We start from the raw sequence: 12,809 nt of genomic DNA, 5'->3' as shown, positions 1-12,809 counted from the left end.
ATCATAACTGAATACTACTGTATTTTTTCTAAACTTCAAAAAAATCTATTAAAATTCTAATTGGATACACCCGCTCAATATATATATGTTAATGACCTGAATACCCTTTTTTTTAAAATTCCTCCTCTCCCTCACTCTGTCTCTCTCACTCTCAACCTCCTCTCCCCAAATCCGCAGCCAACTTCTTCCCGATTTCTCTATCGCTCTCTCTCAGTCGCACTCGCTCTCTCTCAGTCGCTCTATCGCTCTCTCTCAGAGTCGCTCCCGCTCTCAGTCGATCTCGCTCTCTCTGTCGCTCCCGCTCTCAGTCTCCCTCTCGATTTTTCTCTCTTTGAGGTAATATCTCTAAACCCTAATTTTCTGTATTTTGAGCTCATAAGCATCACAAATTACTTGATGGGTCAAATGCTAGTTATTGTGACAAATTTTGAATTACCTAAAAAGCTCACTGGTCAAAACTGCTGAATGTGAATTAAGGAAAACAATAGAGTTTTTTAGTTCAATAAAGGAAATAGTTTAAATTTTTAAACATTCTCTGCCTCTGGCTCCAAAATGTAAAATTTTTGGGAAGAATATTAGTTTCTAGTTTGGTGTTTATTGTAAGATATTGCATTGGTTTTTCATTCTGTTTGATTGTATGATTGTATATATTTTGTTGAGTTGGGTCTATTCGTTGTCACTTATGGTGGAGTTATATGACTCCGATTGGGGGAAAAATGTATTGATCTTAGGCTTTTTAACATCCAGTAGTTCTTAATTCTTATCTTCTTTATGATGCCATGTTCAACTCATTGTTATTTCTTGGGACAAGGAATTTTATTTTTTGTGTGTATGTTGTGGAAATTTTATACAATACAGCAATTATGAAAGTGATAATATCTTTTTGGGTGGGATTTATATAATATTGGGCTGTTAAGAGTCAGTAATTACTCTTCAGAACTTCATAAATGTTAAAGGATTTTGTATCTCATTCAATAGGTTACTAGCTAGCTTGAAAGCTGAGAGATGGGAAGGTCTGAATTCAAGTGTGTGTGCGTGTGTGTGTGAGGAATGCTATTAAACAAGTGTGTGTAAGAGCTCACATGTGTTTTGACATTGATGGATTCTATTGTTGTTGACTGATATTGAGTGCCTTCAGTTGGATTGATCATTGAAACATGTAACTGAGTATCTCCTTTGTCTATTGCTGGACGGAATTGATTTTTGTCTGACTCTGTTGTAATTTTTGTTTTTTCCGGACAGAATTGATTTTGAAGGCTAAGGAAAGGATTGGCTTGCTGGTTTTGTTTCTTTATGGTAATTTTCTGTACTTTTTGGTTGTGTTTCTTTATTATTGTGGCTGTGTTTTTGGTTTATTTTGTTGTTTTATTATTTTGTTTATGGTTGCTGCTTTATTTGTAGTTTACAGAAATTATTGATGTTAATGCTTACTGTTTTTGGTTATTGAAGCATGCAATATTTGTATTTTCATAGGGTATTATTTTCATGGAAGGAGAATCTGAAACCCCTATTTCAACTAACCCACCACCTCCAACTCAAGTTCATCAATCTACCCCTGTACAATCAGCCCCTTTACCTAGTACTTTAGGAAAAAGAAAGCCTAGTAAGAATGCTTCGGGGGTTTGGGAGCATTTTACAAAGATAAAGTGTGAGGATGATACTAGTGAGCCTAGATGCATATGCAAGTACTGTAAAAAGGGCTATGCATGTGGTAGTAAAAACAATGGCACATCCACTTTGTGGCACCATTTGAGAAGTCGATGTAAGAATTCTCCATTGAGACATGAGAAAAAACAAAAAGTCCTTTCATTTGAGGGCCAAGGGAAAGGGGGCAACCTAGTAGCTAAAGAATGGCACATCCACTTTGTGGCACCATTTGAGCAGTCTTAGTATATGTAAACCTTTGCTGATGGATTATGAGTTTGTTTTGAATTCTTTTGGTGTGGACGTATTTGATTCTAAAGTAATTTTCTATTTTGAAGTTTGAGCTGAAATGGAAAGGAACTCAGTAGCATGTGTGATGGAATGGAGCATAGAGCTAGAAAAGGCCCTGCGCTCCAAGAAACCAGGTCGATCGCTCAAAGCCATTTCAGAAATCAGTCCAAGACTCCAACAGTTAAGTAAAGAGCCAGACCCTTCTCCAGCTGTCTACCACTTGTTCGACCTAATTCCTGGCGAGGACAAGCTCTTCTCCAATGTCATCATTCTTCGTCTTGCCAATGCCTTTGAATTTGGAGACAAGCACACAAGGGTCTGTATTGTTAAGGCCTTTCTGTTTGAGTACAAGAAGAGGAACAAACGGAAAGAGTACAAAGGAGTTTTGTGCAAAACTCGGGTTCATATGCAGGCAGAATTGCTGAGGAGAGTTAAGGTTGTGTTTGACAGTGGGGATGTTGAAGATCGGGCTTTGGCTTTGGGTCTGTTTGGCTGTTGGGCACATTTTACTAAACAGAGTGCGAGTATACAATACTTGGTGCTTTCTAGTTTGGTTTCTTCTCATGTTTTGGAGGTACAAGCAGCGTTATTTGCAGCAGGATGTTTTGCTGAGTTATCAGACGACTTTGCTTGTGTTGTCTTGGAGATGCTGCTTCATATGATGAGCTCACCAGAAACATTGCCTGCTATAAGGTTGGCCGGAGCACGATTATTTGCCAAACTTGGGTGCTCCCAGTCTCTTGCAAATAATGCTTACAAGGTTTAATTGTAATTTAATTTTTTTACCTGACTTCTCTTGGAAATTGTTGCATTTAGAGTATTAGGTTTTCACTTATGTATTAGATTATAATGTTCACCGAACGCTGCTTTGTTGCAGGCAAGTCTAAAATTGCTGTTAGAGTTCTCAGATGAGTATTACCAGGTTGCGATGCTGGTTTCCCTCTCAAAACTTGCTTCCCGGTCAACCATTCTTATATCTCAGCAGGTAATTATTTTGGTAGCACCCTCTCTCAAAATGATTGACCCATAATTCTTATTGCTATCTCAATGCAGGTGGACCTGCTTCTCTTGTTTCTTAGCCATGAAAAAACTCTTCAACTGCGAGCAACAGCAGTAAGATGCCTACATTTTATTTTCAGTCAAGGAATATGTCATGTTCCTGTAAATGGATATGTTGTGAAAACATTGTTAAGCATACTAGATGAACCTGAAATTCCAACATCCATGCTATGTGAAGTTCTTCAGACATTACGTAAGGTTGTTTCTCAGCTCATACAGATGAACTTGTTATTGTTGTTCAATTTATGTTGTCTCACTTCCAGCATTTCCGCAGATGATTTTATGTATGCCACCCAATCTACCCTATGATGTCCTTGAATCTTCAAAGCTTTTAAGCATTGTTGAGAATGCATCCCCATCTCCTATCATGGCCGAGAGCCTGTTAGCTATTTCTGTTTTGGTAGATATGTCAAGAAGACTAAAAGGAGGTACAGGGCTGGGATCTCTTGTGCGTTGTTTCTCTCTTCAGCCATCTCAGGTGATCTTGCTTATCATAGATCGGATCACCATACTGGTGAAGCTAGTTTTGGATCTTTGTCAGACTGACAGTGTTGAGTTTCAACAAGTTAACTGCCTGTTCAATCTTCTTTTCCTTGTAATCCGAGAATATCCGGATTTGCATGTCTTAGTGCTGGATCAAATATCTGATTTAGTGAAGTCTCTCTCATATATGGATGACAATCTCGTTGTGACAACAGAAACAGATGCGTTTGTTCATCATAGTGTAGACTTGAAAGGAGAGAAGAGTAGAATTATCAGATCAAAGCTTCTATTTAAGGTGTACAGATTTTTGGTGGCCTTTCTCGAAAATCTCACTGAAGCTGGTACCATCTCCACCGAAGTATTTGACAAAGTGAAGCTTCTGGTTGAACTTGTATGCCAAAGCAACTTGTTTGAATGTTATACATATGTACTCTACTCTCTGTTGCTGCGTTGTCAAATAATTTGGGGTAACATGGTAAATGAGAGTGAGGGAAGTCGCAATCCTGATAGAAACTTGGGCATATCTCTTGATAATTACTCAATGAAGCATGAACTTCGTACCATTGAATGTGCAAAGAGGATGCTGGCAGAAAAAAATAATTGGCCTGCTTACAGAGTCGGGGTGTATGCAGCTTGTCAAGGAGATTGGCTGACCACGACTTTTATATTCAAGCAGTTAGTATTAAAAGTTCGTTCTAATTCCTGCAGCTGCTGGATGAAGTCATTAGTTCAATTTGCTAATTCTGAGAGGAAGCTAGAGCTGCTGCTATTACCAAAACAAGGGTTAGAGACGCATAAATTACATCTTACACCTTCCAGTAATGATTTAGGTTGCCAAGATGCAGCGAGTAGTATCAAGGAGCATATTTGCAGCAAAGAGCTAGCAGCAGCTTACAATGGTCTTTGTTCTTCTTTGGAAACATTAAAAGTTGATGATGTCAAAACAGGCCACACTTTTTATTTCCAACACTGGTTTTTGTCCCTAAGAGTGAAGGTAATAAGAGCCGTGGTGGATATAGTTAAAATTTTGGGAAACATTCCATTTGACCAGGGCAACACCACCAATAATGGAAAGGTTGAGAACCTTATGGTTGGATACCTCATGTCTTTGCAGAAAATTACTCAAATATCTCAGCAGTTGAAGAGGCTAGCACGAGAATTTGATCTAGTTACAACATCTTTCATTGACATGGACAAAAAGAGTTCAAAAATAATTTCGGAACTTGCAATGAGTTGTTCGCTGTTGGCCTTTTGTACTGGATTTGCTCTCTACATTCCAAGCCTATTCAAACCTATTTCTAATAGTGGTATGGGAATTCTAGAGAGAGATTTAGATGCAATGTTGGTTCAAAATCTAGTTGGACGGTTGGGGAACACTAACCATGAAACCAGTAAAAATCTATGTCTTCTATTGGAGGCGGGTAGAAATCCCATGGATTGTTTTCACATGCAGTCAAGAACCCAAGCATGTAAGATTGGTTCTGAAGCAAGAGATATTCTTAGTGTTTGTAATTATGCGGTTTCAGGGATTGCTGGCTTGAAAAGTAAGGCAAACAGAGTGCATAATGAGGAAGGACTATCCCAATTACCCAAGGATGGCTTAAAGCTTCTGTATGACATTCTTACGAAATGGATGCAAATCCCCTTCCGTACACCCAAGTACTTCTTTAAATTAAGGTACACTGTCACGCTGTTTATTTTAACTAGAAAATCTTTTTGTTGATTTCTCAACTTCATTTGGCCTTGATTTTGAGTTTATAAAATGGAATGAGAAGTAAAAAGGAAGAGGACAAACCGAGAGTAGAAAACCTTAGCTGCCCCTCCTTTTGATTTGATGTTTAAGAGGGATACTTCCTGATAAGAGAATTTCTCTATACATGTCATATGCTTTATCCAGTTTTAACTGTGTAATTTTTGTTAGGTTATCTATTAACATCATATTATTAATTATACGATTTTTTCTTTTCCATTTACACCATCATTCTAATGTTTATGATTTACATAAATTTCAGGCCTTGCTGTGGGTCAGAACTCTTCGCTGTCAATGAAACTAGAAACCCAGATGGAATATATGTTTCCCCAGGCTTCAACTTGTCATTAAATCTGTGTCTTCAATTAAGAAATGTGGCACCAGATATCCCAGTCCGGTTGAAAAACTTGTACTGCATGCTCTACAGTAGAGTATCCTTTCAGGAACCAACAGAAAGTGGAGTAAACAATCAGCAAAACCAGGGTAGTTATCAAGCTTGCGAAACTGATGACATGGTAGAGATGAATGAAAAGCTGTTGCAGTATGTAACAGAGTGCAGTACAAAAAGTAGTAATAAGCATCGAAGGGGCAACAATGATGGTGAGTTTGTAAATTCGTTCGTTCGTTTCGAACTGAATGAAAGAAGACAAGGGTTCTCAAATTGCTTGCTTGATGTTTCTGCTTTTCCAGTGGGTTCTTATAGAATCAAATGGCATAGCTGTTGTATTGATAGCCAGGGTACTTGTTGGACCCTCCCCCATTTGAATTTGGGACCTGTATTTACTGTACATAGGTTATAGATTGATTTTTTTAATAAATTAAACCAAACTTGTAAATGATCTTGTTCTCTGTATTGATTCTACTGTACAGTTTGTAATTTTTCCAATCTACTTTATGAAGAAATTGTATCCTGCAATATAGCCAATGGCTGTTCAATGTTGGGATGTACACTTGGGAAGCTTGAATTGTCTATTTTGTGGGATTCAATGCTAAAAGGTCCCAAAAAAAAAAAAAACAACTTTTTTTTGAACAACCAAATAGCCCTACAATTTAAACAATACTAATATCATTCATAATTAAAATAAATAAGAGTTTTACCACTAAGACTAATTGACTATAGCCTATTTTGTATATTAATTAATAGGGCTCTTTAGTTTTAACCCATAAAAAACTTAACTAATTTGGAAGAAAGATAATTAATTTTGCTTAATTAATATAAAACCAAAGCTACCTAATTTTACCAAAAGGACATCCAACAACCCTAAAATTAATACATGTGCCATTGTGCTTAATTGTCAAATACAGTTTATTTAATTATAAACCAAAACTTAAAACTGTCAAAACGACATAACATTCCCACAAAACACAACACAAAACGACACTACTCAAATTTAATCACTTCAGAAACTGGTTTCGCTCGACCTTTCATATCCCACTGCAAACCTACAAACTATTCTCCAAAAACGAAGCCGATGAGCAGCAACGGGGACGACCAGAAACGAAGACGACGAGCAACGGCGACGACGACCAACGACAATGAGCAACGACCACCGACGACGAGCAACGACCACCGACGACGACCGAAGCTAAACCGTAAGAAAATGAATCAGTACTCTCTTCGATTTTAGGTTTTACACCGACGACGGTTTCAGTACTGTTTCTTCCTTTTGGTTTCTGGTTGTTTGTAGCAGATTTTGACCAGAAACTACATTGCAGTTTCTGGTTCCATAATTCAATTTCAGAGTGCTTTTTGCTAGGGTTTATGGGAATGTTATAACTGCTCATGAAGTTAAATGTGTTTTGATATTCGTTTTTGCTACCGTTTTTGCCTTTTGGTTTCTGGTTGTTTGTTTTCGATTTTGACCAGAAACTTGGTTTCTGGTTGTTTGTAGTAGATTTTGACTAGAAACTGCAGTTTCTGGTTCCATAATTCAATTTCAGAGTGCTTTTTGCTGGTTTATGGGAATGTTATAACTGCTCATGAAATTAAATGTGTTTTGATATTAGTTTCAGTACTGTTTTTGCCTTTTGGTTTCTGGTTGTTTGTAGCAGATTTTGACCAGAAACTGCAATGCAGTTTCTGGTTCCATAATTCAATTTCAGAGTGCTTTTTGCTAGGGTTTATGGGAATGTTATAACTGCTCATGAAGTGAAATGTGTTTTGTTTGTAGCAGATTTTGACCAGAAACTGCAATGCAGTTTCTGGTTCCATAATTCAATTTCAGAGTGCTTTTTGCTAGGGTTTATGGGAATGTTATAACTGCTCATGAAGTTAAATTTGTTTTGATATTAGTTTCAGTACTGTTTTTGCCTTTTGGTTTCTGGTTGTTTGTAGCAGATTTTGACCAGAAACTGCATTGCAGTTTCTGGTTCCATAATTCAATTTCAGAGTGCTTTTTGCTAGGGTTTATGGGAATGTTATAACTGCTCATGAAGTTAAATGTGTTTTGATATTAGTTTCAGTACTGTTTTTGCCTTTTGGTTTCTTTTCACATCAAATTTTGAGCAGCAGTTTCTGGTTGTTTATTGCAGATTTGACCACAAACTGCAGTGCATATCACAAAATGGAACAAGAAATGTCACCACAAAAGAATGAAGCTGAAAACCAACCAAAGCGTAGAATCAAAACGATGGCTCAAAAGAGTAAACCAAAGCCAAAGCCAAACTATGATCGGAAAGCAAAGCACCCGGACTATGTCCAATTTCGGTGCAATGCCTATGCTTTCAACAACATCATTAGAGACATAAAGGACAAGCTCAATGAAAGGCAGAAGAAGCTTCTCAAGAAAACCCCTTTCAAAAAGCGTGGACAAGAAATTCATGAATGAATATCGAGCACAATATGTCACAAAACTCCTACACCACAAAAACTGTGTAATTAATCGTCTCTAATGATTTGCCTTTCGTTAACTCAAGACAATATGTATCTTAATTCTTGTGGATGTTTGTAAATATTTCTAGTTATGGTATATGAGAACATATTTCCTATACATATAAAATGTAATATAATCTTGGAACAGGATGCAACAAAACGAAAAGGAAACAAACAAACTGCACTGAATTTTCTGGTCAAAAATACTGCAACAAATTCACAAGGACTCTTCCTATTGTGCCCAGCAACACTGCACCAACTGCATTTCAATGGCCTTTTAAATTCACCAAAAACTTTTATCCTTTTTGTTGGTGGTCTTCCGGCTGGCCTCTTTGTAATTGGCGGAAGCACAACTCCAGCTGCAGAACCATTGCTGCCCAATCCTTTCCCAATATCTGGGCCAAATCATTTATAAATGTGAATTAAAGCCAAATCATTTCACCCCACACCAATGACAAGGCTGGGCCAAACGAATTGTTAGATAATCTGCTCAAAATCTGAAAACAAGCATTGAATGGCAATCGAAAACGAATATCCACTCATTAAACAATTGTACAATTTTCATTAACTTCAAAAAAGAATCACAATATCCAATTAGAAGCTGTGTAGCCAATTATAAGCAACTAAAACTGCAATACAGTTTTTGCAAAAAGTGCAACGCAGAAACTGACTATACATTCGCTAAACCATATCTAAAATAAAAAATTGTCAAATGAGAAGGCGTGTTCATATAATAGCCTTGCAAGTCTTCCTATTGTGCCCAGCAACACTGCACCGACTGCATTTCAATGGCCTTTTAAATTCACCAAAAACTTTGATCCTCTTTGTTGGTGGTCTTCCGGCTGGCCTCTTTGTAATTGGCGGAAGCACAACTCCAGCTGCAGAACCATTGCTGCCCAATCCTTTCCCAATATCTGGCCAAATCATTTATAAATGTGAATTAAAGCCAAATCATTTCACCCCACACCAATGACAAGGCTGGCCAAACGAATTGTTAGATCCATATAGTCTTAATAAATCAATAGATACAGAAACTTCGCTTGAGAAGAATCTGATATAGAAAATTGAAATAACGGATCTATTGTTAGATCCATATAGGTTGGCCTAATAGATCTACAAAATTGAAATAAGAATCTGATCTAGAAAACACATACCTCACCAGATGAAAAACAGAGCTTTGCGGGAAAAGAAGGAAGATGAGAGAGACGGTGTTGTTGTTGATGGAGACTAATAAGGAAGAGGAGAGAGAGCGAGTGTCGTCGTCGTTGATTGAGCGAAGAAGGAAGAGGAGAAAGAAAGGGCGTCGTATCGTCAATGGAGGGAAGAGGGAGTCGTCATCGCTGGAGTGAATAAGGAAGAGGAGAGAGAGAAAGGTGCTGAAATCTGATTTTAAAACAAAAGGGTAAAATTGTATTTTACCTTTATAATTTAGACAGGCCCAACGAATCTGACCCTCCTCTTTGGCCTAATCCAAAATAACAATTCTTTTCTAGGTATTAAAACCCAAACAAAAAGTTAGTAAAGTTAATTATGTCTATTACCTAATTTTTCTTATTTTTCTTAATTAATATGCACCAATTTCATATTACACAATTATCTACCAAAATTCATATCAAATATGAACAAAATTCATGTCAATTACACAACTAGTCTACCAAAATTCTTATGAAATCATCCATTAATTAACTAAAATCAATACCAATTAATCTTATCCAATGTACATGTGATTTGGAGCTCACGAGATAAAAGTACATGTGATTACGAATACCCCGGTAATTTTTGGTGAATTTTTTGGAGCACATATGAATTTTTAATGAATTTTCAAAGTTAGTCTAGTTAAAATTTAACACATGGCGTGACAGGACCCGATCCAAATTCCACTTTGGAATCCGAGCCAGACTCTGTGCGTGTCCGACACCTGGCGGATGTCTGGCATGAATGACCTATTTGCCCTTCTATACAAAGCACGATAAAATAACAAGGTTGACGTCTACCGAAGAATCGGCAGAGTTTCCCTTGTAACTGGATCAATACCGAAACATTTATATCTGCCAAACAAGTATATATATATATATATATAACCAACTTCCAGCATACATATATATACATTCCAATAGTTACAATTCTAAGTCTAAGGCAAAACATCAGAGCGGTTACTAAGAATTTACAAAGAAGTCAATCCTTTTACAAACAAAAATTCCTACATCAAAAGAAAGGCGCGGAAGGTGAAAAACGGCTCGGTGGTGGATTCCTGTGCACGTCTACTGCCTGGGGTTGCAAAACATTAAAAAGGGTGAGTGGACCCAAAAACAAAATTTAGAAAATAGCATATGAACATACTAACCCCACTGTAAAAATAGTTATACAAACTAAATTATTCTTTTTATTACTGAAATCAATGCACTCATATCATTACACACGTATATAAGCCAAGCATACTCATGGTCAACATTAATTTCTTAAGGTATTGAAAACAGTTTAAAACTACCACCTAGGTGTACCCTTTATGTCCGTCAATTCCTTATATCCGTCAATTCCTTGTATCACCATAGGTGACACATACTCGCAGGTCTCAGTGACACAAGGTCAGTCCGAGCCGCAACTCGTAGGATTCAGGGGACCGTAGTCCACCTGATCCGCATTACTCGCTCCACACGAGTTCAAGTACCAAAGAACTCGTGGGGCAACTGTCAAGCATGCTGACTATACCGAAGGCTACCAATAAAATATGAAGGCAACATTTGATTTGAAGGCAACATTTGTATATCTGGGTACAAGGTGGTTTAGGAAAATATAAAGTGTCTGAAGAAAATCTGCTGAATAACTGAATTTCTGTAAACTCTAAAACTCTGCTGCCATTTATCTGATAATCTGATAATTCACTAGAATTTCTTTTCCTATATCCTTTAAAGGAGATTTTACTCGGCAACATGCAAAACAAAATATTTAAAAGCATATAACAGCTTATAAAACGCTAATCTTTGAATAAAACTTATTCAAGATCAATAACTGTAACTGAACTGCTTAAATTCATTTATAAAAATAAAGAGTCCACTCACTGGTAGTCCGTGCTCGCTGGACCTCTTGAAGGTCCCTTCTGCGGGTCAACTGGTACCCGGGTGCCTGATTCAATGACCATAATATTCTATTAATACAATACAGTATTAATTTAAAAACCCTGACCCTCGGCTCCTAGAAGTATGTGGGTCAAATTAAAGTTGGTCCTATGGTCATAAAAGCTTTCCTTCCACTTGGAATAGTTTAGCAGTATCTTGAGACTCAAAAAGCGCTAAAGTCCCAAAAAGTCAACCCGGGACCTCGCGAGTCCATGTCCTCGCAATATAATCCGGAAGCCTCTAGAAGTTCCAATATATCTAGGACACATGTCCTGAGGGTTTGGTCTCGATCGGACGGTCGGATTGATCACGATCGTACAATCGCATGATTTCTAAACCCTAGCCTTAGGGTTTGCAATTTCGGAGTATCCGGGACTCCGGTTCACAATTCGTCGAATCCTACACGATTCTAAAATTGTCTAGAGTAACATATCTGAAACTGATTACGATCCAACGGCTCCACAGTATTGAACCAGAAAATCGCACAATATGAAAAATCCGTTCGAGGCTCAAACGGTATCCAAATTGAGATCCGCGAATTCCTACGCGCTCGTGACAACCTAAGGATCTCATAGAGACACAGTGCCACTTCACTACCCTCGCCCACGCTCCGCCGTACGTGCCGACAGCGCTGGGTGTCCAAAGCAATTACGTATCGCCGGAAAATCTCAAAATCACGGCTCCAAACTCCTACCCTAGGTATAACACCCTATTTGGAACCACTTTTGTTCTTGGACCTATCCCAAAAATTGACCGGAAGTGGCCGAACTCGGAGGCCGAAAACCAGCCGAATTTCCAATTCGAAAATCAATTACCTACATTAAGAACCGATTGAATCCTACCCAACAGGTAGCTAGAACAGCTCGAGGGGTTCAAAATCCATACCTGGATTGTTCGATTTGGTGGCCGGACGACGGAGATCGACGGCCGTGAAGTCTTTGTCGAAAGCGCTAGGATTTCTGCAGTTTCCGGCGGAGGTTCCAAGGGCTGAGAGCGATCGGAAAGGGAAGAAGAGGTGGCAGCGGTTCGAATGAGTCTGGCCTCGTGGCTGATGGTGCTCCGTGGTGGCGACGGCGCCACAAAACTCTGATCGGGGGGATGGGGAGTTTGCGACGGGAGAGAGAGAGAGAGAGAGAGAGAAAAACTGAGGGAGAAGAGAGAGAAATGAGGTTTTGTAAATAAAAAAATCTAAATTTTCAAATTACCGTTTTGCCCCGCGGGGTAGTTTAACCGTAATTTTTTTCTTGAAAGCTCCGATTCGAGTCCACTTCGTGTCTACGAACTCGTTTCGTCGTGCTCTACACAACGGTGTGTGTGGAATTGTCAAATTCCTTCCCGGTCAAAAAGGCAACTTTTCTTTACTAAATTATTCCAAGGGAAAAATTGTCTTTTCCTCTACGCAACCGTGTTCTTTTACATGATTGGGAGATAGAGCCTAACGATCTAAGGTAAATATTCACGGTCTCACACAACAGCAACAAAACAGCCTCTTTGAGGCTTTTAATCGAACACTTGGTGGGTACAAGCATAGGTGCAAATTCCGGCATCTCCAATGCATTTTCCGCATGAGGGGAGGTGCATTTGCACCTCCTTG

At 38.4% G+C, this 12,809-nt stretch overlaps 1 protein-coding gene across 1 annotated transcript; it reads left to right on the top strand.

The window, feature by feature from the left end:
- Positions 287-6,197, top strand: LOC18783199. The gene is made up of 7 exons (XM_007214844.2): positions 287-336; positions 1,243-1,296; positions 1,983-2,695; positions 2,813-2,920; positions 2,989-3,192; positions 3,269-5,154; positions 5,490-6,197. Exons 3-7 carry the CDS (start codon positions 1,994-1,996, stop codon positions 6,025-6,027), a joined length of 3,438 nt encoding a protein of 1,145 aa, XP_007214906.1. The 5' UTR covers positions 287-336; positions 1,243-1,296; positions 1,983-1,993; the 3' UTR covers positions 6,028-6,197.

The sequence above is a fragment of the Prunus persica genome, chromosome G3, assembly GCF_000346465.2.
Source record: "Prunus persica cultivar Lovell chromosome G3, Prunus_persica_NCBIv2, whole genome shotgun sequence".
Classification (NCBI taxonomy): Eukaryota; Viridiplantae; Streptophyta; class Magnoliopsida; order Rosales; family Rosaceae; genus Prunus; species Prunus persica.
The sequence above is the reverse complement of the archived record's forward strand: the minus strand, read 5'-3'. Positions and strand labels throughout refer to the sequence as shown.

Coding starts and splice junctions, on each gene's coding strand:
- LOC18783199 (XM_007214844.2), top strand. CDS start 1,994: ATGGAAAGGAACTCAGTAGCATGTGTGATGGAATGGAGCATAGAGCTA. Junction 2,921..2,988: donor CCATTCTTATATCTCAGCAG/GTAATTATTTTG, acceptor ATCTCAATGCAG/GTGGACCTGCTTCTCTTGTT. Junction 3,193..3,268: donor TTCTTCAGACATTACGTAAG/GTTGTTTCTCAG, acceptor GCATTTCCGCAG/ATGATTTTATGTATGCCACC.